Here is a 25,855-nt window from a genome sequence, read left to right as displayed (position 1 = left end):
AAGTCATGGTGGAAAATCAGACCTAAATTGCACAGGTATCTTAAGAGAACCTACACTGAACTGTAGTAACTATGTCATCAATCCAAATTATGCAAATGTAATGCAAATATTGCTACTGCTGACAATCAACAGGTCCAAGAGAAAGCTTTGTGCAGACACCTGCCATTATAAGAAAATAGTTATGTTACTGACAAAACCTGTTTTTCTGTCACATTTGGTTCAACTGTACATTTTGATAATGTTTGAAAAACACAACAGGTTTTTTAAAGACACGCTTTCTTTTGTCATGTTGCACAGTTGCACCCATATTCTAATTTTTTTTAAATTGTACTGAGTCTTAAAGCAATGACAATGTGTTAGGAGGGAATTAGGGGACTCTTGTTGATATTAGGCGAAAAAACAACAATTGCATTTTAAACCAATTCTACTTTCTTTATTCCTGTGATATTTCTCATGGAGCAGATGCTGACAGCAGTGCTGCCTTGCTTGACTTGTCCTCTGCTGACTGTTCTCATCACAGCAGCTTTTTGAAGCATAACGCTACAGTCTGTTTCTCTGTTCCTGTTTGAGCTGGTTATCTTTTGAACATCTCTGTACCCAAAATCAGAGGACATGTTAGTTATGTCTCATTTCAGTCGACGTATCCTTTCGGAAGCTGCATTTGTAGACCAAATACGTCACAGTGGCGTGACTAGACTGTCCCAAATTGGAAAAGGCTCCTCCAAATGTGGCTACAGCAACGGAGGGTCCACTGGGTGGATCATTTATGTGAATCCCTCTCTAAGTGGTACTATTCTTTTTGATCAAATAGGCCACAACAAGTGAAATTCAATTCAGCACTTTCTGACATAACAGAAAGCAGCAAAGGGATGCGTAATCTCAAGTTTTTTTGTTTACCTTGTACACAGATCACTGTGTCAGCTCTCAACATGATCAATGTAGTGACATTCTCTGATGATACTGTAATCCTCACAAACAACTCCAACAGGTGCAGAACAGATTTACAGACTTGTGCGATGACCATCAACTGCATATGAATACAGGCAAAACTGTAGAAATGTATTTAGACCCAAAATCAATCGGAGATCAGAGCCTTATGGCCATACATGGTCATGAAATCAAACAGGTCACCTCAGGCAAATACTTAGGGGTCCATATTGATAATGATCTGCTGGCACACACAGGTAGCGGGTGTCTGTGCGAGAATCCATCAGCACTTCCATTTACTTTGCAGACTCAGAGTTGTTGTATGTAAGAATATTATGTTCTCTTTTTATAGAGCGATGATAGAGTCCATTTTATGGTATGGTATCACTAGCTGGTTTGGAAATTTAACAGTCAAATTTAAAACTCAGATCTCCAATTTGGTCAAGACGGCAGGGAAGATTATGGGAATGCCCACTCCCGGACCTTTTTGAGCGGTCCATAATTAGGCAGTCCAAAATTATTTTATCCAACACATCTCATGTTTTGAATTCTGAATATGTACAGATGAAGAATAGGAAGAGGTACAGATTCCGTCTCTGCAAACACTATTGATTAAACTCATCAATATGAATATGGAGGACAGACACAACCAACGTTGCAGCAGCTGAATTGGGCAGGCTCTTAGGGATAACCAAGCAATTTGTATTTGCACACTGGCCTAATTATTGTTTTTATTGTGTGTGTTTTGCATTGAGGCAGCAATTTCCTGTGCCCAAGGGAGACAAATAAAGTAACGTTGAACCTTTATGGCCCAACATATTCCATGATTCATTCAAAAAGTGTTGCGAAAAAACGAAGAGGATAATTTGCTTTTAAATGAAAGCATTCAACAGAACAGCTCACGGTACACTTGTTAAAAAACATATTTTCAAATTTTTTTAACATCTGGATAACATTTTCGTCAGTAGCTTTGCTGTTGGGTGACAGATGTAAGGGCGGCACAAGCTGGTGACACAATAGGAAGACCAGACTGTCTCATTTCAGTGAGGCTGACATGGTCTAGGCGACTGTTGGAGGCTGCGTAGGCTGCGTAGGTTTAGGGTTGGCAGTTTGATCCCAGTCTCCCTCATTCCTCATGCACAAGTGTCCCCAAATTGCCCCCGATGGATGTGTTTGAGTGATGTATGTTAGAGAAAGTGCTGCACATGCATGCACAGAATGTGTATGTGGATGGAAAGTGGTTTAAGTGGTTATCAAGGCTGTCTCTGTGGTTCCCCTCCTCTAAGGCTCATGTTTCCCTGGATTGGCTGCAGCCCCCATGTGATCCACTATGAAAAAGTGGTATCGATAATGAAGTACTATATCTTTAGCAAAGAGGCACACTCAAAGATACCTCTGCCGAGAATGTTAGGCCACTTCATCACTATATTGCATATAATATATTGAAATCAGAAATAATATCTTTATTAAAATAGCACTTCTTAAAACATCAAAAATAAAAATCCCAAGTAAACACACACACATGTACACACAAGTGTTTGTATAAACAAACATATATCCAGATTATTATACAAGTCAGCAGCAAGTTTCATCTCTTTATAGGTATTAGCATTCTTTATGCATGCCTGATATTTTCATAAAGGTCTCAATAAATGCAAAACAATTCTGTCTTCCCATTACCAGGCACTGAACATAAATTTGACCTACAACTGTGTGATATTTTTTCTTTTCTCAGTGTGAAGCATAAACCTTTAGGAAAGAAAAAAAACATCCAAGACACGTTAAATGGCTTCCTGCCTCTAATATAAGTCATGTTTTACATGATACTTTTATTAGCGTTTCGTGTTTTAGTAGTTCATTTTAGACTAAAATTATTATTGTATTCTCTTATATTTCTGTTCTTGACTAACATTTACTATAACAAACACATTGTTTTTCTTCCTCAGATCAGTAAGCAGCATCTGCAGACAGTCAAAGAGCGTTTCCAGTCATTCCTCAGCGGGGACACTCAGATTGTGGCTGATGAGGCCTTCATCAATGCTGTCCAGAGCTACTATGAGGTAAAGTTTGTATGAAGTTACAATCCTGTATGAATCCTTTTGATTTTTTCCAAATACTTTACATTTACTTATCTATAATAAATTGCATCCTTTCATAGCCTTATCTGACCTCTGATCCCCCTGTGGAGGAAGAGAAGAAAGTCTCCCTGTAAAACCATTACAATATTAAGCATTATTTCTTCATTTTTATGAATATGAAATGTGTGCAACCTCCGTGTTATATCAGTTACCTAAAGTGTCTTTTGCAAGATGTAAATCCTTGCAGAGCCTCTTTTCTTTCAACTGAATCTGTCCAAGCAAGAAAACGAATAATGGGGTGTAGAGTATCCAAACCTCAGTGGAGATAACTTGTCTCAGCTCTGATAAATGATGCAGAGCATGAACTGAGCTCCTCAGGGCAGTGTTAATAATGTGCTCCCAGACGGCCAGGCTTCAGTTGGCTAGATCCATCCAGACATAAAGAGGGGAATAAAATGTGATGAAAGAAAAGCCAGCATATTCCCTGTATCTCAGGCTGTTCCGCAGTGTACATTTAAAACATTCGACATACATGTACAGTATCTGCAGTGTCTCACAGTGGGTATGAAACACATCATGTGCCCACATTGCAAGAAGCCAAAAAGCAAGTTAAAGAGTAAGACCTTAGTCCTGTTACTGGATTACTGTGCATAGAGTATAGTTTTGTTCAGGCTGAATGTTAGATAACTGGAGTGAATTAGAGACATAAACATATTTACATCATCATAGAGGTGTTGACTTTAGATAGGAAAGTGCAGGTATAAATGGCTTCACTGATAACTGACGCTTTAATGATAAGAGCTTCAAAGGTGTTCTTTCAAATCTATATGTTAATATTTGTTATCAACATCAACCATTTCAAAGACAATTCCATCCATTCCTTCCATTATAACATCACCATACTGCCCTTTTCACATTTTCATCACCTCTCATCTCTACATTGATGATAATATTAAGTGGCACTATTAAATCATATACATTGTTTTTCTTCGACTTAACATTTAAACAATTGTTTGAAATAGAAATACAATATGTCCGGGATAAAAACCCTTTAAAAACTCTTCTTAATAAATACAACCTTTGCCTGAAGCTAATCACTCTTTAGGGTGCTGAACACTAGAAACTCTACATACACCTCATCTGTATGTCATGGTGTTGATACCTGTTAAATAATCAGTCAAATTAATCAAATAAATACATCAATATAGACTTTACATATATAATATAAATCCCATGCTAATGAAAACACAATTAACGTTACGTTGAATACCTCACTAAGGTCGAGGGTGGCTGAGGGGTAGAGTTGTTGTCCTCCAACTTGAGGGTCGGCAGTTCGATCCCCAGTCTGACCCATCTGCATGCTGAAGTGTCCTTTGGAAAGATGCTGAACCCTGAATGGCCCCCCATAGAATAATAAAGTGCTGCGAATAGATGCACTGTATGAATGTGTGTGTGAATGGGTCATCAAGACTAGAAAAGCGCTATATAAATACAAAACCATTTACCATTACTATTTACATAGACCTTTATGAGTCATAAATCCATGCCTGCTTGATCTCTTGACTACATTTAAAGTTGTAAATGAGCATCTCATTTCAGACTTATGATTCTGACCTAACAGTTCAAAAACCTGTCATCTATCATCATACACATATTATTTTATAATTTATCTTCCAGGGTGTGAGAACAGAACAAGAGAGCATATCTCTGTTGGGCTAGTGATGCTGACACACTGACAAGAACTTGCGTTATCAGTTTATGTGGTAGCACAGGCAACCCAGGTGAGAAATGTGTGATATTTAACAGATGAAGCTGGTGGCACAGGTTATCCAATTTAATTAAAACCTCCAAAAACTGATGGAGGCAGGCAGAGAGAGAGGGATTGGGGGACAGACAGAAATAGAAGGATAAAGAAAACAGTGACAAAGGGTCAGAGAGAGCCTGGCAGTGATGGCAGCAGGTGAAAGGAATTAACCTCCCATCAATAACCAGCCCATTCAGTCTCTCAAATATCAGTAAACTTGCTCTTCATGCATTACAGTTTGGTTTGTTACTGATTTTTGTCCTTAGCTTTGCTGCTGGGAAAAGTAGAGGTAATGGAATTTCAGTTTTACCTTCCACAGCTTTGAAAAATGACTCCAGAAGCAGCATGTTCATGACTGGTTGGATTTCACTGTGAAGTGCTTTCTACTGAATAACTAGTATTTCATAATTATTTTTTATGAATTATCCATAGTACCAGCGCACTGTTTCAGGAAACAGATGATGCCGTGGAATTTTTGAAATGTAATTATTCAGAGCCATAACCACCTCAGTTGAAAGTCGATTATGTTGGTGGTAATGTAATGTGTAGGTCTGTGTTTTCGTAACAAAACTGAGTGTATGGTTGTGCACCTGACTATGTACTATGTACTTACCATCTTGATAAAGGGACTTTAAATGATATGCCACTGACCTCAAGCCACGTCCTTGTCCTTTCTTGTCGTTCTTTTAAAATAGAAATGTGCCAACGTCTGACCAAACTTGACCACATGGTGAAAGTACATTTGATTTTTAAACAAATTGGGCTTGCTGGCCTAAAATTAGGTGTGGTCAGGCACATTTTTTGTCCATTTAAATATATTAATTTTTTTTCACTTTACTTTAAACTCTGAATCTGAAATGTTTTGACTTAATAAATTGATTTGTCAAATCACAAATCATGTCGTTGATCGCAGGTTTTTCTAAAAAGTGACCGTGTCTCCCGGATGGTGCAAAGCGGCGGCTGTTCTGCCAGCGACTCTCGGGAAGTTTTTAAGAAGCACATAGAGAAGCGGGTGCGCAGCCTGCCGGAGATTGATGGCCTAAGCAAAGAGACGGTGCTAAGCTCCTGGATTGCCAAGTTTGACACCATCTATCGTGGTGAAGAGGACCCCAGGAAGCACCAGCAGAGGATGACAGCCAGTGCTGCTTCCGAACTCATCCTCAGCAAAGACCAGCTCTATGAGATGTTTCAGCAGATCCTGGGCATAAAGAAGTTCGAGCACCAACTCCTTTACAATGCCTGCCAGGTGAGTCTGATTAACAATTTGGAAAATGTATATACAACTTACATCCATCTCTCCTCCAGTTTTTCTTAGACATTATCCCCAATTAATGGCAGATATCTCTATAGGAACCAGTCTGACATAGTTTTCATTATAGCTTTTTTTCTTCCTTATATGACTGACTGTTGATGTTATTGTTGAAGAGGAAGTTGTGTAGTAATGTGGGTTGGGACAGTTCATGTTTGATATTTAACAGCTCACTCTCATTCCGACTTTTTTCAATTTCTTATGAAATATCATAATTCTGTGATAAACTATTGTTTGAATCTTTCTGACTCTGACTCTGGCACAGTAATATTTTATCCTGTTTCTGAAGCTGTGAATGGCTCTTTTGTTCAACTGTTTAGGAAAGCAGGGCCCTGTAAAGCGGATTTGTGCTTGTCAGCGTAACTTCAGCTTAAAAATCTTACATTTTATCTGCTTACATAGTCATAGCAACTGCTCCAAACCTAAAATAATTTTCATCAAATTATTGATTATGAATAATATTGGCCTCTCAGGGAATCTTCATGTAAAGTGAGATGTGAGAAAGTGGCTACTATTACAACTTCAATATTTTGTGCCACACTACCTACATCTTCATTTTTGAGCGATGACATCCTTATTCTCATCACTGACAAAGTTTTTTTTATGTCAGGAAAATAAGAATATACCTTTTTCTGTTTTTACAGTCTTATAAGACAGCATCTCTGTGTGTGATCCGTTTAATTCAACAACATGTTGCAAGCAATTAAACACATCAAATGATTAGTCTGCAGTGCACACATCTAACATGAGGAGCACAATTAGATGTGTGTGTGTGTGTGAGAGGGGGGGGGGGGTCGGGTTCTCTGGTTTGCAGCTAACTGAAAGCAGACACACAGTCTGAGCACTAGGAATGAACAATACGACAGGCTTCTATACACAGACCATCCACTATTAAGGTGCCAGGTACTGCATCGATGGAGAATCTGTTGTTGGATGGAATATTTGTCATTAATATATGTAGAGTGTAATGGTAATGAGAGCGATTGATGTGGTAATAATGGTACCCAGTTGTGGGCAGCTGGAGGCTGGTCTACAGGTACTCAGTCTTTTGTGAGTGCTCAGGCCAGGTGCGAAGGCACTGTTGGGGCTGGGGGGAGATCCTGCTCAGTGTCTTTATCCTTTTATCTTATTCCCTTTATTGTTTCAATCCAACATTGGCTGAGGGAGACAACGTAAGAGTACGGTTTGAGCTAACTAAAGCTGGACACATATCTTTACTCTGGGTTTTCGTCGTGGGCAGAAACTAGGCTACTTTCTTTCCCAAAACCTAAACTGGACTTGTTGAGCAGAGACTCACTCAAATTTAGCAATTTTTGTTTCGTTTAAACATTTAAGTGTGGACTTAGATCTTCAAAACTTATAGTCCTTAATCTAAATCATCTGAATATGTTAAAAATAGTTTTTCACGTACTTTGCTCCGAAGGTTTGAAGACAACATTGTATTGCTTTCATTCAGTTTAAATGTGTATTTATTAGATTTGATTTACTACAAATGTTAAATATTGTCAAAATGCCCAGCACATTTTCAAGTTAAGTGCTGGGCTCTAAAGCCAGACTGAAACTCCTCCAGATTTTCTGTGAAAAATGTTTCCAATATTAAGCTTTCTGTTTGTAAATGCGGCATAAACACCTCAGCATAATGCAGTTCAGTGCTTCAAATTATCCAACTTATGACTGACAGTGTCAATCAAAACGGATTATCTTTGTAAAAGTTAAATAAATGGTCGAACTGTTGGACTTTGCAGACCTGTGTATCTTATTACGTCACCACTGAGTTAATGTCTGTATGGTCAATGGGGATTAGAATGTAAAACTACATTTTTGACCTTAAAAATATCCTAATTAACGAAAAACTAAATTCTTCCTATTCTACTTTTACTGTAGTTTTGTCACCAAGATGGATATGTCGAGGAGCTAGCTCAGTAGTTGTTATGATCAATCTGTAGCACTACTTAGTGGACCATAACCTAGATGATGATTTTTGATCATTAACTTAAGTTATGGATGAAATCATAATAGCTGCTGAGCTTTGATCTCAAGAGATCAACTTCCACATCAACTGCAAACTTCTTTAACTGTGTGATATGATGGGAAGCATTCAAAAAAACAGCCAACCTTTTACTTTTATTTCGTCAATCTTAACCCAACCTTAACCACAGGTGCATATATCTGAACTGTGGTTCAGGTTGGAGGATACAGTCATTCCCGTGAATGTGTCCATATGGTCATTGATAGTAATTCAAACTTCTAAATCTGAATATAACCTCATCTCCAAAAATACCCCATTATCACGTGGCATTAAAAATTCAGACCACATGAAAGTCTATCCATCCATTATCTCTACTGCTTATCCTTAGAAGGTCTCAGGGGGCCACCCAGTCTCATCTCGAAATGTGTAATAGCTACGTTGCTTCACTAGCTGATATAGGCCGAGAGGCAGGGTACAACCTGGACAGGTCGCCAGCATATCACAGGCCAACATATAGAAACAAGCAAACATTCACACTCACATTTAATCTATGGTCAATTAAGAGTCTCCCATCAACCTAACCCAAATTTGTATGTCTTCGGACTGTGGGAGAATGTCGGAGTACCTTGAGAAATCCTAAGCAAACATGAAAAGAACATGCAAACCCCAGACAGAAAAACAGAGGCTCAATCGGGAGGTGGTAAGGGACATATTGTGACCATATTGAACACAATAGCAAATGCAATCCACACACAACAAGGACGTTGGTGGAAATAAAAATCTCCTGTAGCTGTTCAAAACCAGTGATGTAACAGCGGCTAGCAGCCAGTGAACACAGAAAGGGGTCCTCTCAGTCCTCATGTTTTTTAGAAAATGCGGATGGAATAAAGAGTAAAACCAATCAAACAAACAAACAAAATTACACATTTTCCAATATGGCTACCATCTTCTTTTATTCCTCTTCTTCTTTTTTGTTGTCCTTTTTTGGACCTGTGTAAGTGAGAGGAGAATGTAAAGGGAGCTTTTCAGAGATCAGACCATGATCAGATCTCAGTGCTGACACAGGAAAGACATTAATACCATGTGCAGATGTAGTTACAATAAAATCATATCAGGTTATAATCTTGATACGAAACACATTTGAATGCAGGTGTAAAAAGAATAACCAGATTAGTAGAAACATGTAAAATATGTGACTCAATCCAATCAAACACTGTGACAATGCATCTCCAGCCACTGTACATCTTCAAACACATGCACCACTTAAATAAACCAGTCACTTAAAGAAAAGATCTGTATTTTTGAAAGTATTTACAGCAGTATTTTATTCCAGATATTTTGCAGCACATTCAATGTCCTTTTCTGGTAACTCTGTATAATATATCCTAAAAGCTCTTTCTATGCAAGACTGAGGCACAAAAAGATTTTTCTCTTCTTCTCTTGACATGGAAAATTGCCATGTCTGGACTAATTACTCTGAATTAATGAGCTGTAAACTGAGAAATCTGCTGCTGTCTGTTGCAATACAGCTCTGACAGGAGACATGGGGGAGGGGACAGTAGGAGGTCTGGATGGCAATAGTGAGGATGTTATTCTGCGATGCTGCTTTTTAATCTTGAATGAGATCTTTAATTTTTAGGTGTGCTGTTTTTACTTATTAGTCCATATGGCTGCTTGAAAGATTTTTTTGCTCTCTCGATTCACTCAACAGCTGCAGTGTCATTATCAGCCATATCTTTGGATACATTTGTACTCATCTACCATAAATTGTAAGATGGAGTGTGAAGCACTTTAAGGGGGAGACTATTATTAGAAGAGGTTTTTTACTTATTTTGACTCTATTTTAGGTAGATGCTGCCTTTTTTCTGACATGCTCTTATTTCTTGTTGTTTTTGCTGCTATTTGTTGTGTGGTTTAGGGATAGAGTATATCGAAGATACCCTTAATCAACCACACTGACATCTGAAATCAATCAATCAATCAAACGGAAATGTGACCGGGCATCCCTAAACAACCTAAAACCTTATCAATTAAAGACACACTAGGGACTGTCATTGAAAACATCATTCACTGCTACGCTAGTTTTTTGTTTAATTCAGTCATTGCGATTACTCGACATCATCACAGCAGCAGGTCATCATGTAATCTCAGCACCTTATCCTATAAATGACAGCACATGCCTCTCTACACACACAAAAACAAAAGGTATATATGTAAAGATAAAGATTCAAACACTTCAACTGCACAGCCACTACTTGGAATCAAAATTATTATTACAAAAATGTCACAAATTAAATAACAATAACAACCTCTTGTATTTGGCCAAATAGTCATTCCATTCATTTTATGAGAATAAACAATATCATTTAAATTTTATTTTACTAACTACTATCAGCTCAGGCCTGAAATTATAAAATCAGACATTTATAGTGTTATTTTCAGTATTGTATGGTTCATCAAGTCCCTCTCAGGTCCTTCTCAGGTTCCTGCAGAAAAGAGAAGACAGGACAGAGAAGCAGAAGACATGGAAAAGGATGGAGCGTAAAATGAGAGAAGAGGATAAACAGAGAGTGAACTGTTTAAACAGAGGTGGTGATTAGAAGGAGGCAGACAGGAAGGGAGTCCAAGGCATTAGAGGAAACAAAGGAATTTCCACTAAATGAGCTGTGTGTTTTTCAGTTATCAGTGCTGAGGGTAAATATTGGCTTCTTGGTGTGGGAGCTGCACGCTGGCTAATAACTACCAATTAAAGTCCAACAGTACCAAGCTACGATTAAATCGAGAAAAGCTGAGATGGGAATGGTTTTTTAAGCTTCAATTCAACAAGAGCAGCTGTTTGTAAAACTGAGAGTAAAATAATTCCACATAATGTGAAGCCTTATGGCTTGCTAAGATAAAAGACAACATAACACTAAGTAACTTCTGAATAAATATTTTTTACGTGACTTACACATGCACATCACTCTAAAAAGCTTCAAACAGAAAACCCCAGCATACTGCATGAGGTAATCCTTTAATCCACGTTGTGAGCTTGTAAATCCCTGCACTATCGGAGACACTCAAATATAACCTTTCACCGCACAAGCTTATGTCTTGACTTTGGTGCTACACAGCAGACTAATGCAGTGTACACGCACCATTGAGATGACCAAAACATGTAATCACAGATGTAAGTTAAGGCAGCTGGAATAGCATTTGTCCGCTCCTGTCATCTTTTGTCGCCTGCGTCTCATCTCGGATGCGTCTGACGAAGAGCCAGACAGAGAGGTCCCCTCCCAACGTCTATCAAAGCAACATGTTGCTGTCCCCATTAGCTACTGTCCTGCCCACTCACAATGAGCCGTATGCTGAACATCCCTATTAGTCCAGGCAGAGTAACCCATTTTGGAGCCAAAAATCAAACTAATTGTAAAATATTTTTTTTCAGCATAGATCATTTCTATAAGGTGTCCAGAACAACATTCTAAAAGTCCTAAGAAATCCTAGTTGAGGAAATATGTTTAATTCTCATCAATGTGTATGAGGCTATTTTTTTCCTTTGCGCCTATCAAAATTAAACTTTACACAATGAAAGTACCCATGAAAAGTAACATTGTTTGTATTACAAGTTTCTTTGAAAATGAATTTGAATACGCAAATGAGCTATACACTTATCGAGTATGCATAGAAATGATCTATGCTGAAAAAAATTATTTTACAATTAGTCGGTCGTAAAACGCTACTTTGCCTGGACTATCATGTCTGTTCAAGCAGGACAGTCGGCTAATGAAGGAGTAACTTCCTGAGTTACAATACGAAGTTTCACAACGCAGCTTCAATACGGAGTAATGTCTACGGACAACAACGTTCTTAGGAGAAATGTGCACGAAAACATTGTCTTTCTTGCATCAATCCACGGTATGGAGGACCATACATGACTTAAGTATAAATAAATAAATAAATAAATGTATAAATAAATACAGAAATAAATAAATATAATGCATAAATAAATAAGGAAATTAATACAGAAATAAATACAGAAATGTATAAATATATGTCTTGTATAAATTTCCACATTTATTTATTTCCACATTTATACCTGTCTGACTGGTGTCCAGTAGCTGTTTGCAGCGGTGAGCCAGTTCACACTTAAAATGACATAGTTCAAGTTCAGAGGGTTAGTTCAGGTTATTTTTTATTGGGATGATTTAGATGTCAGTAGTCCTGCACAAGGAGAGAGCAGAGTGGAGGAGGAAACAGAAATTCCAGCTCGGTACAAACCACCTGCAGCTTCTGCTCTGATCATGAAGCAGCTGATCTCTGAGCAGATGTTACAGAGAAACTCTGTGTTTTCACTGTTTCCACTGTTCTACAAAGTCACTGAACGGCTGCTTCATGGTGATGAGCTCAGATCTCAGTCACTGCTTGTGTCTCTGAGCGAGTGTGTGGTGGTGTGGGGGGCGGAGCCCCGGGGCCTGTTTGTGTGTGTGTGTGTGTGTGTGTTATGCATTCATTTATTTATTTCTGTATTTATTTATTCATTTATTTATTTATACTTAAGTCATGTACGGTTCTCCATACCACGCTGCAGTGTTTCTTCAGTGTTGTTTGTTGTGGTTAGCCTGTGGTAGCTAACAAGCTGCTAGCTGTGGAGGTGACGGGAAGCAGGCATGGTGGGTTCGGAGGCTGGATTGGTACTGGCTGGGGGGGGTGAGAGATGAGTGCAATCCCGTATGACTCATACAGGGAGGGAGTACGAAACAAGACGTTTCAATCACATTTTTCTTAGAATGGACTGAGTGGAAAAGTTAGCGGAGTGACTCTTTTCATACTTTGACGGAACCTACTGACCCCCTTCAAGTAATTACGGATAGTGAAAGCCCCCCCAAAAAAATGTATTGTACTCAATATGGGCCCTTTAAGAGTTTCTAGACAGCAACGTCAGTGGAGACCCTGTCAGAAAGGATAATAGATGAACAAGTCCCTTCCAACCACTCACACAATACTAAGAGCACATTGAGACCAGCCAAAAGTTTTTTTTTTAATTTTTGGAAAAATATTGAGTCTGTACTTTTATGAACACTGATGTTCTTTTGTAACATCCTCCTCCTCGTCAAAATATTCTTGCCTGATTTATTCAACTCCTCTTTCTGAAATGACACTTTTCCAATGATTTTCTTTACTTTATACTACATGGTGTGCGTTGTCTGTACACAGGAATTGAGTTACACAATCTAATCATATGTTTAATACTTTTATATATTTGATATTCATTGGGAGCTCAGACAGAAACTGGTGTGCATCAGGATAGCTATATTGTTGCTGGACTTTCCTGACTTTGTCATGAAAACACATTACACACATTCTTGTGTCTTTTAAAGTGATCCTTTAAGTGCATGTAATGTACAAGCATGTTGCACCATGCTGGTTGAAGCATTTGTTGGAACAGGTCAGTGAACACATAGAGCAGCAAATGAGATGATTGTTTTCTAACAAACTGCACACATCATAAGCGCAGCAGGGTTAAACAGTGATGCACGTGTCTTTTGATGAATGTGCCTTTGGCAGTAATGATGGCTGGAGCAGGGAGACAAATTGAATTGCCGGCCAACACAGCGGATATGTAGTGAGGGAAGAACAATGAGAGGCTCTTTCCTTTTTATCAGATGGGTTTTAGTCATTAGAGCTGTGGTGAAGTCAGCATCAACTGAAAGCCTATAACTCGTCACAATAGAGTCAACACACTGGAAAGCATGGTGAGTGCTGAAATGATTAGTACATCAATCAATAGAAAAACTAACAATAAAGAATTAATTTATCAGTTAGGGTCGAATCACCGAAATCCCAATCTGCTTTAACAGCAATGTCTCATTTCAGAAACAGTGTCTCTTTTACTTTGATCAACAGTAAAACATTATTAGTGGAATTGTTTCTTTGTTGTTTTTGGGTGCAAAATAGTTTTAAACTGGACAAAAATCCATTGCATCAGAGTGGTGATGCATATCCTCTGCAGGCACTGTATATTCCAGGTGAAACTTTTTCATATTGTAATAATGATGTCATCCAGGAGTCATTCATACCATATGATAATGACCATACTCATAAGCAATAGATCATATCTCTGACATCATTTTAGGGGGCTTCTTCATGATGTCATTGATATTACATAATGAGAAATATTTTTTCTGGTCAAAATAAGCTCCACATTGTCTCTCTATTATTTGCAGAGATACACTGGTAAAACTGTTTTGCAGACTGCAGTTGCTCCCTATTTTGCCTTGTTAGGTTCCAGCCTGAGTGAAATTTCCAAAAGTATAATAACAGCATGATAAGGACTGTTTGAATTCTCTAAATGATAATGGAATTAGCTGCAATGCTTCCTATCTTATCTCCTTTTGCACAGGGAAACACTGGAAGATCTTGTATGAAAGAAAATGAGATAATGTGTAATACAACATAAAGCGATACAGCATGGTAGTTGTACATGGACAGACCCACGTAAATATCATCTTAACAAATACTGATAAAATGCATTTTTCCTCATTCCTTGACCTCATAACGTTTCCAGTGAAGTCAAGTAATAGCAGTTAGGAAAATAATTTATAGACTTTTGAGTAATCCAATCGGCCTTTTACTGATGAGCTCCAAAAGTTGATCGGAGAGATACTTTCCCAAGTAATATTCTCACCATGTGTGGTGAAAATCTGTCCATAGTTATTTTGTTATAACACACACAGGACTGTTAATTAATATAACTTTTTCCTAAACTGTTTGATTGCAGGCGCTCAATTTCTTTCTGTTTTTCTTAATTGTGAATAGCTTATCTAAGCCCAAAGATATGATATTAATATCATATAATATGATATTAATAAAAAAAGGTAAAACAGTGACACGCACCCACACACACACACACACAAACACACACACATGCAAACACTTGCTGGTGGCCTTTATCCTCTTCTCAGTGGTAGCCATGGCAACTGTACACAGAGGCTCCCTCCCCATCCCCCTCCATCATCATTTGTTTGTCATGCCAACTGTCCCCTTATCTGAATTAAGGGCAAGTGATTGCTTTTCTTTTAATCACTATCAGGGTTTGGGCTTTTTAATCCATTCAGAGGAGATAATGGTTCCAAATAATGGAGAGAGAACACCATATAGGAGGAGAGAATTAGGAAAGATGTGGTTATCAATATAATCAGATGTCAAGTCTGAAATCAATCAGTATTCTTGGTTTAATTGTAAATGTTTGGAGCAGGTGGACACAGAAGTGTAGGTTTCTTGCCAACACATATATTTGCACCAAATGACACTATTCATTTTCATTTTATATTTGTTTGTACAGTTGTTATCTCTCACGCAGTCATCCATATTAGAAAAACAGATGTGTATTTAATTCAATACTCTACATACAGTAGTAAATCATCAATTGTACAGTCAGTTACATTTTCAGATACTTGGACATCATCTTCATCATACTGTCACATCACTGCTATTTAAATCTATAACGCATGGAGGAAGTACTGTGTGCTATAAAACATAACATCAACAACATAGCATCCCATTGTGGACATTTTGTAGTACATAGTATTATATCGCAGGAGTTTTTTTCCAGAGTTTTGGGGACTGTAGACATGTCAGATACTCATATTATAAATATATATATTTTCAAAATATGTCCCCTTTAAGGATCGACTGACTAATCCTGCCGTATTATTGATATTTAATGAATATCTATGAACTCCTAATGTAAAGCAGTTTTGAATCCTTAGGTTTAGGTTTTGTACTGAAGGGGAGCCTCATTTTCATTAATCATACAGTCTTTTAAGTTTTCATTTGTTTCCAAATAGGACTGATCACCAGACAATTTGTGCAAGCGTGTGTAAGAGAAAGTTCTTATTTTTTTATATACGGAGGTGCTCTTTTCGTTGTGTGAATGCAACTGACGCCTTTGACTCATTTTAAGGTGTAAACACAAGTACTTGACGCTGTCCTCTTAACATTAGATCTCTCACGACGGACATTAATTCCAGGTCTGAACAGGACCTACAGGCTACATACTCTGTTGACCTCATCATTACTCACTTCTTGATACATACAAATGACAGTAGAAACCAAGACACATTCTCTGTTTTTAGCTGTAACAGAAAATCTTGTTACAGTTTACTTACAGAAACGGTATCAGTTGCTGGGACGACTGAAACAGGTCACCCACACAAACCGTCAGACCACTGATTCAGTGGGAAAACAAACTTTTTGTGAATTAGATTATAAACTTGTCCACCATGTTCATTTGGAGGATCCAATGTGTGTATATATATATATACAAACTAAATTGCCCCAAACTAAATTTTATCAAAAAAAAGAATTAAATTGAAGCAAATGGAGTTTGCTTGAGTATTCTACAGTCTTTTGTCCGTTGTTGAATAATCTTTTCGAAATGACTTGTATTTGTTGGATCACTTAACCTTGGGTTTGATGCTAAATGTTTGTATTCAGTTTTCAAGACATAGTTGGGGTCAGAGACAACGCCGTTGGCCAGCCTTGTTGCCATGATGGTAGTGGTTACCATATTGAATTACAAAACTGTGAATCAAAAATGTTTAAAATAAAATAATTTGTCTACGTGCTCCTAAAGAATTGAGGGAGCTGAAAAAATACCTTCTTTGGATTTTCCTTTTGGATTAAATTCAGCGTGGTGTTTCAAGGATAACCGATGATCTGTCATTACATTCAATCCTCATGCAATCTCTTCTGTCAGCTTTGTATTGAACTCAATTTACCTACTTTGTCTACCCCATGTTGGAGTAGCTTATGGTTGCATAACAAAGATATTAAGACTATTTCATCAGAATACTTTAGAATATATTGTTTTAAAGTATATGTTCTGTGAGATATTTTATATATTCGTAACTGTTTTATTGCTTCTTTTCTCTGTGCAATGACCTTGATATGCTGCTATAACACAGTCATTTTCCAACTTGGGATCAATATCTATCTATCTATCTATCGATCTATAATTTGTATAGAAAATAAATAACAATAATAATTTCTACACTTGGATCACAGATCTTCCATTTTAATAAATACAATCAGTACAATAGATCCTTTATCTACATTCAGATATTGCCTCTCCTTGTTTCCGCCAAATCCACCTCCCACATACAAAATGGTGAATCTAGGGATTTCCGGCATAGTAGTTTGCAACCAGCTTTTTGTGAAGCATGACAGAGATGCCCAAAAAAATGAATTGCAGTACCCTGTGTATATTTGTATCCCATCCACTTTGATGCAGACTAAGCAGTCATCACAATGATTGATAGAAGGGGATGCTGATTGGAATTCTGGCTCAAGTGGTTCTTGATGCTGTGACATTTCCCTCTCAGTTTCTGTTTCCTTCTTACTATAATCATTTCTGATGACATTTTGTCCAACATTGTACAGTAAGAAGAGGTTTGATGTCAACTCCACCGTCTTCTTGGAGTCTCTCAGGATCATATAAGCCAATACGCCTCGTCCCACCGATAGCGTATTTTTCATCACACTCATAGCACTCAAGTTTCCAAACATTATGTTTAATGTTTGTTATCGTAAGTGGCTAAGATACATGAATTAGAAGAGGACAGGTCAAAGGTTGTGCAGAGCCCTTAGGTTAGTGATAAAATGAGGATGCAGAAACTGCAGTCTGACTGAAATGGTGCCAAGAGGAGAGGAACTTCATAAAACTAAAATGTGTGGAAAGTCACACAAAGATATCTGATATTAACATTTGACTAAAACCGGTAGAACCAGAGAGGGTTTAAAGAAGTTAACCTGACCGAGGGGGCGGGCTGTTCTGTCTCAGACAGTTGATTTGCTTGCACGAGGCAAACTAATATAATCACTGAGACAACAGACAGACATCTTTCATTTTAGCTTCTGCATAACTATTCACTATGAGCTTAAGCAACACACTAGAGCTGTTAAGTTTAAACATTCCTTGTTATTTCTGTCTCAATATTCAACAGTAATATTCAAAGTATTTTTTTCATTTTTATCGTTTGTTTTTCATTCATTACATTCAGTGTGTCATGTTATAAACATTCTCAACAATATTCAACAGTAATATTTATATATATATGTATATACAATATATATATATACACACACGTAAACATATACATATATACATATATATTCTAGCTTTTCTATTTTGTTATTTATTCCTTACCTTCATTTCAGTATGTGTGTCTCAGTGGATCTCAAACTTTTTCTGTCATGCCCCACTTTGGAGCTAGAATATTTTTCATGCCCCACCAACAACATAATGACAAAATGGGCCAAGTTTAATATGTGTATTTACATAAATGATCCATGAACATTACTTTCAGGAATTTGTGATGTGCAAATAAAAACCCTTTTTCAAACAACCTTTTGTGACATTTGCCACTTTTTTCAAAGAATATTGCAATAACTTTGGTTAAATTCAACTTAATTTAAGTACTTTTGGTGACATTTATCACTACATTCCTCAATCAGTCTGTACTTTTTCAAAAATAGAGAAAAAATGTATTAAATTATAATCACTTTGTTACAAAGATGATAAAGCTCAACCAAAAAGAACACATGCATGTGACTGGGGTGTAATGTTTCTAAGTGTCTTCTTAATTTGTTGGGTCTCATACTGTCAGCTGCCAGAGTTTTCAGACCTAAAATACACACTGGTCTCTCCTCATGTCCTCCTTCATTCATTGTGAAGCCAAGAGCAAGACAGGCTTCATTGTACTTTCTTTTCAACTTGGTTTTTGAACACTGTCTCTTGTTTGTCACTGACCGGCTGCTTCAAGGGAACGAGGTCTGATCTCACCGTGTGTCTCTCTGAGCGAATGAGTGGGGCCTGTGTGTGTGTGTGTGCTGTCTCGGGGCACACGCACACACACACACACACACGCATTCGCCCGCACAACACTGTACACTGAACGCAGATATATCCTAGGTTTTAGGTCTGTCAGTGCCAGACGAATGTCCTGTGCTCTGTTTCCAATACCTTCATTGTCGAAAAGCCAGACTAGCAAAGGTATGTGGTGGCAAGTGGAAGAAGGGATTTCAGAGACCTCTCAGCCAGTGCAGGATAGTCTGTTTTTCTCATACAGCCAGTACTGTGGGAGTGAGCGAGCATGACATCTCACCCTCAACTCCCATTCATTTGCCGTGTCCATTAGTCGGGTCTCTTGGTCCTAGGAAATAAATCAGATGTATACAAGCAATTCTGCAGCATTTGATACATCCGTGCGCTCATCCAGCTGCAGAGCAAAATAATCACTTGTTCTCACTTGCTCCAACAGCTGAGCAGACACGTCCTGAGCCATGTCACCAATCTGTTGGCTCCCAGAAGCATACGAGTGGTAAAGCCTTGATCTTGCTGGCAGCAGCCTCTGGTAGCTGGTAGAATTAAATCCTCTCCTATTGTGTGTGGTTTCTTTGCACGGATGATGTGGTGCGATGCTAAAAAATGATGCCTTCAAGGCCCGCTCAGGAATGATGGCTTGCTGCCTGGGGAGCGTGTCTATGTTCCCACAGCCCTATGTTCCCACAGCCCTATGTTCCCACAGCCCTATGTTCCCACAGCCCTATGTTCCCACAGCCCAATGTTCCCACAGCCCTATGTTCCCACAGCCCTATGTTCCCCCATTTCTAATATTCATTACAAAATTAGGCCATATGTTCCTACAGTTCCCACATTTCTACCCCTGCTTGGTAGTTAAGGGTTCACCTGGCCCTAACCCTAACCCTTTCAGAAAAATCTAGAAATGTGGGAACATAGGGCTGTGGGAACATCGGGACTAATTTTTCAAAATAAATCTGGGAACATAGGTCTGTGGGAACATAGGGCCTAATTTTCAAAATTGTCAGTGAAAAAGAAATCTTTAGAAATGTGGGAACATAGGGCTGTGGGAACATAGGGCTGACCTCGCTGCTTGAAGCCGACGGCATTGCTAGGTGCTCTTCTTTTCTTTTTAAAAAGTCTATTCGTTAGCTTCTGCTGGGTGCTTTTGTTTTAGGTGTCGTTCAAGTTTAGATGGCTTTAAAGACTTGTTGGCGAGGATCTCAAGGCAAAGAACACTTACTTGCCGTGGTAAAGCCATACTTTATTTATGATGGCTCACACCTCCAAGTTTCAGATGCCCAGGTGTTATTCCGTGGTTGTGGCTCTTTTGCAGCTGAGTCATCTTCCGTCTGGTTGTCTGATGGTCTTATTTTTTAAAGAAAAAATTCCATTTTAGCCTTTAGCAGGAGGGAGATAGTTAGTTTTCAGGCACACAGCAACCTTCTGATGTAGCGGCTGCTCAATTCTGATTGGCTTGAGTGGTGTGTGTTTTTTGTGTAATTAAATGAGTGGCATTAAAAAAATAAGTCATATTTTATTTAATAATTAATAATTATATTTTTATTGTCACATTGTCCCCCCCTTTTCCATTAAAGTTTCACCGACACTTTGAAAAGCAGTTGAGTAAGACATTCCAAGCTACACAACATTGTGGACTCAATGTCCCAATGCACGTTGTGTAAACACAAATCCGAATAAAGACAGTGAAAGTAATTGCAATGAGCTCAATAGCTGACATAAATAAAGTATTGTGTAGGAGTCTGTTTTCCCCTGCTGGAACATTTACAACCAACTGGGAGACTGTTAGATTTTAATTGAACAGATTATATTTGCTTTGTGACTACCATGTGCATTGGGCGAAATGTATATGCTGTATTTGTCAAGGCACATGTCGACAAAATGCATTAGTAAGTTAAACAGACTAACCATGACATTTGACTACTCAATTCCTGATGTGTGCTAAAACTTCACCTGCTTTGTGTTGCCACCTTCCACAGTGCACACTTTGTGTTCTGCAGATGTCTTCAATCATTTTCCCCAAAGCACTCTTATAAAACCAAAAACACTTCACACTTAATCCTCGGGGGAGACTGAAAACCTTCAGGGCAGTGTCACTGCCTTCTGCCCTTTTTTCGTGGATGCAAAACAAATCCATGTTGTATACAGTGTTTGAATGATGATAATGTTAGCGGTTGTCATTCTCAGAAAGTTACCAAAATGACACAACTCTGCCATTATGACCCATTGAAGCATTGTAAGGCCTGAAGAGATGCACATATTTGTTTTCTATATGGGGCTGACTCATCAGTCCTGCCCTTTTTTCAAGGTCCTCATTTCATGTCAATGAACTAGAGAAATGTTCTTTTATAATTGAAACATTTTCCACCTGTTTAATGTAGCAATAATATATGGCGTGTTTGTGCCCCTTAGAACAACAAGTATTGGTGATTTATGATTTTACACAACTTGACCACCTCCTCCAAAATACTGTATTTGTGGGAAGTCGAGGAGCTGTGTTCAGTCAGTAGAAAAAAGGCTGAGCAGGAAATGTAGTAAATGAACATATTTCACAAGGGACAGTAGAATTATGAGCTCTGTTGTTTTGGGGGTTTGGGTTTTTTCAATAGACTCCCTGTTCCCTGCTGATCATACTCAACAGGGAGCCACATATTTGTTTAGTGGGTTTAATGCACTCCAATGAACCGGATTCATTTAGACCACTATCAGCAGGAAAGACTACTGTTTTGTGTAACATTTTACTTTACAGGTCAAGTTGTTTCTCAATTATTGACTGAAAAGGAGTTATATAAATGTGTGCATTTACACACAGTTCTTTGTCATGTAAGGATTTAATAAATTAGAAGATTAAAGGTAAAAATTTAGACATATGGCCTCATGCAAGCACTGGTCGTATGAACAGGTTTGTTCTTAGTGGTATGACACATTGACCAATTATCTTGTATTTTTGAATTTCATTTTAGGTACAAACCATTTTATAAACCTCTCATCGGATTCGCAGGAAACTATTGCTGATATGCAAAATAAGGTTTCACCCTAAGATATAATACTAAACTCAGGTAAATGTTTGTCTGTGATGGGGACTGGGGGCTTGTAAATGGTTTGCTAATTGTTTCCATGTAAGTTATTTTTAGATCCTTTTACTTTAAATGAAAGTTCTGCTCATCACATCTCTAGTCGAGCCACAGACAAGACAGGAGCGCTCATACAATGAGTGTCATATGTGCTCTTGTGTCATGAGTGCACAGTTGGTGTTGTAAAGGTCAGGTGGCTGGGCCTTGACACAGCGGGTTGCAACTTGCTCGACAGGCATTGTTTTAGCATGCTGCATATTTTAGAAAATAGAAATGTTTTTAACCCATTTTCATAACCAACAAATTATTCTTTATTTCTGTGACATTGTAGAGACAGATGACCTAGCATTAACAGCAGTACTTTAGTTTCAGTTTCTTGATTCATTGAGGACTCTGCAAAAACTGATGGACTTTTCTTTATAACACATAGTCCAATATAATTATTACCTTGTCTGGCTGCGGAGGCGCTGTTGCTCAAGCTCTTTAACTGACTAACATCAATCTATTTAGTATTTTCTTACTAGTGTTAATTTTAATTAGGAATATTTTTGTGAATTACTTTTATGAATTACATTTTTTACAGTGACTACGAAAAGACAATTATGAGATGGCACAGTTGTCATTAAGCAAAAAAGACAAAATGAATAATTTAACTGTACATACAAATTGAAAATAGTGAAAGTCTGAAGATCCCTAAGCAACCATGTGGAGTCAAGCATAGCAACCAACCCCAACAGGAAAATTATCAAGAGTCTGTTAGAACACATGGCCCATTGGCGCTATCATTACTTCTGGAAAATAGGACTCATTTTAATAGTAGCTGAAAAGCAGAATAAATATTCTTATCATTTCTCTGAGGTTATTTTAGGTATAGGACAGCCTGCAGTGAGTCTAGACTCAGAATGTTTAGTCATTCAGTGACAATATTTATACACTGTAAGTAAAAAAAATTTTTGTCACTGTCACTGTCACTTGCAGTGTGCATGTGTTGTATACATCCTGCGACCTCCCTGTGTATCAGAAGGAGAGAATAATCACATGGGAGTGCTGCACAGTATACTGTAGCTCTGCACACTGTTTGATGTGTAAATTCTGTGGTGCGTATCACTGTGTGTGTGCGTGTATGTGTGTGTGTGTGTGTGGGTGTGTGTATTTGTATGGTGCCTCAGAGGCAGGAGTAATTCAACTGGCTCCTCAGTCAGTGGCAACAGCAGGGATGGGTGTTCTAGCAAGATGTTAATGCATCCAGTGGGAGAAAATCAATGGCAGGGACAGATGGGTGAGAGGGTTAGGGTTGAGAGAATCAGAGAGAGAGAGAGAGAGAGAGAGAGAGAGAGAGAGAGGCCGACTGAGAGACAGACAGATAGAGAGAGATAACTTTCTACATTCATATGTACCTGCCTATTTTCTTTTATGTGCACATGTCATAAAATTGAATACAAAATAATTTCCAAGGCAACAAATACTTCAGCAGTAAAGTCAAGCTTTCACTTTTTGAGGACAGTTTTCTCATGAATGTCCTAAAAAAGTTAGACAGGCTCTATTTTTCAATTGTAGATACCTAGTAAGCTGAGACATGAACGACTGTTACCATTCAAGCCAAACTCATTCAGTCAATCAATCAATCAATCAATCAATCAATCAATCAATCAATCAATCAATCAATCAATCAATCAATCAATCAACCAATCAATCAATCAATCAATCAATCAATCAATCAATCAAATTGTATTTGCATAGCCAGTATTAGCCACTATTCACAGAAACAAGGTGCAACCTTCTGTGCCATTAACCACTCCTGATGCCACTGCTGATGCCGTCCTGACACAGTCTAACCCTAACCCATTTCAACCTCCATTTTACTATTGTGAACATAAACCCGAAATAAACCTTGGGCCAAGAAATTTTGTCAACGTGAACTTTGACTTAATGGGATATCAGGAAATATTCCAAAGGGTGAGATACAAATCACCTTTTATAAATTTTGGAAAAAAAATTCAAGCTTTGTCATTTGTAGAGAAAAAAATTATTTTGGAAACCTTTAAACATTTCTTTTTCAATATCATATTTTTCCAATGATGAAAAAGGGCATTTGTGAGCAAAGCAATTTTTCTGAACAAAGCAGAAAACGGCATAAAACTCAGCACATAAGGTTCCCACACTGTGTGATATTGAAGTTACACGTTTTTAACCTGAATCTGATTGGACACAAACAGTCCAAACAGAGGGTAGTTTTTTTTCCTGAAAGCAGTAGATTTTTATGCTGCACACAGCAGAGTGGTGTCTTGAAAATAAGTAAGATGTTTTACATTATTCGATGATGATGATGATGATGATGATTATTATTGTTATTATTATTATTATTATTGTTATTATTATTATTCAGAAATACATTCTGTGTCTGTTTCTCCAGCTGGACAACCCTGATGAGCAGGCAGCGCAGATTAGAAGAGAGCTGGATGGACGACTGCAAATGGCCGACCAGATTGCTCGGGTAAGGACAAAAGATGGACGCCACAGTTCATAGGCTCTTCTGTGTAAAATGTTATCACTTTGTCTAGACTTTTACATTCATTTTGCTCTTTCATCTTGGTCTGTTATTGTATTTCAGTCTGATCGAAATCAGACTGAAAAACATCTCAATTTTAATGAGTGAAATTCTCATTAGATTGGAGAGTTTATGCCATTCACCGTTCAACAGATTTTTTTTATGTTTGACATGAGTTCAGAGTTGAGAAATACTGTCTGCTCGGCTGAGCAGGTGCTAGGTCATGGTAAACATGTTATATTAGGATATATGCCTGGTGTCTTTAAGGTCATTTCAGACACTGTGTACATAGTGCTTATTAATGATTTGTCTGTCTTCCTGTTTTGGTAAGCACGGAGGGAGGTTTCCTAAGTTTTCCTCCAGGGAGATGGAGGCCATGTACATTGAGGAGCTGCGATCCTCTGTCAACCTACTGATGGCTAATCTGGAGAGCATGCCTGTATCCAAGGGGGGAGAGTTTAAGCTGCAGAAGCTAAAACGAGGCCACAATACATCCATAATGGACATGGGCCAGGAAGACGAGAACACGCTGTCCAAATCTGATGTTGTGCTGTCCTTCACCCTGGAGGTTGGTGGAATTCTATCAAACAGTTCTGATGTGTTTTGAATATCTAATTTGTTTGGCTTTGTTATTGTATTGCCATATACTGATTTATGTAAGAACAGGGGATATGGTTTGGAGAGATAAGTGATGTACACAATCATTAGCTACATTTTCACTTCAGGAACTTGAAACTTTTTCAGTCGCGTCATTTAGACCAGGGTCTGCATTATTTCAGGGAAATCTTTTAAAATCCCAAGCTCAGGGTTAGTACTTTACAAAAAAGTACAGGACACTTTGGGATGGGATTTGCAGTTTTAAAATTTTAGGTGTTTTGAATATGCTTTGTGCTACAAGCTGTGTTGTAATGTTGCTGGATTAAAATAACTCGTCTTCTCTCTGCTTGGTGGACTGGAGTGAAACAGCATGTTGCAGCTGTGAGTTGTTTATCTCTCCTGTCTTTAGGAAGTGGTGGAAACGCAGGCAAATAACAGTCTGTAGGAATTTTTTTTATTAAAAGTTCCAGGTATGTTAGGTTGAAATGTGGCTGTTATGCCATCTCTCTGGGCAAAACAAGTATATCATGAGAAAATATTGCAGGGCCACCAGAATAAAAATGGTTAGTCCTATCAGGAACTAAATTATTATCAAATGTCTTTTCCTCTCTGACATACTAAGTCCCACATAATAAAGGGATAATATAGAAAAGCAGTATTACACTAATTGTAGTTTGTATTTGTA

At 38.1% G+C, this 25,855-nt stretch overlaps 1 protein-coding gene across 5 annotated transcripts in view; it reads left to right on the top strand.

Annotated features, from left to right (window-relative positions):
• cadpsa (Ca2+-dependent activator protein for secretion a) overlaps nucleotides 1-25,855 on the top strand; it is a 152,105-nt gene that overhangs the window by 25,528 nt on the left and 100,722 nt on the right. For all 5 annotated transcript variants that reach the window (XM_061069906.1, XM_061069907.1, XM_061069904.1 and 2 more), the window contains exons 2-5: nucleotides 2,874-2,987; nucleotides 5,723-6,055; nucleotides 24,439-24,544; nucleotides 24,912-25,141. In XM_061069906.1, coding sequence (XP_060925889.1) covers nucleotides 2,874-2,987; nucleotides 5,723-6,055; nucleotides 24,439-24,544; nucleotides 24,912-25,141 — 783 coding nt within the window. The remainder of the gene's footprint in view (nucleotides 1-2,873; nucleotides 2,988-5,722; nucleotides 6,056-24,438; nucleotides 24,545-24,911; nucleotides 25,142-25,855) is intronic.

The sequence above is a fragment of the Limanda limanda genome, chromosome 4 (genome assembly GCF_963576545.1).
Source record: "Limanda limanda chromosome 4, fLimLim1.1, whole genome shotgun sequence".
Taxonomy (NCBI): Eukaryota; Metazoa; Chordata; class Actinopteri; order Pleuronectiformes; family Pleuronectidae; genus Limanda; species Limanda limanda.
The sequence above is the reverse complement of the archived record's forward strand: the minus strand, read 5'-3'. Positions and strand labels throughout refer to the sequence as shown.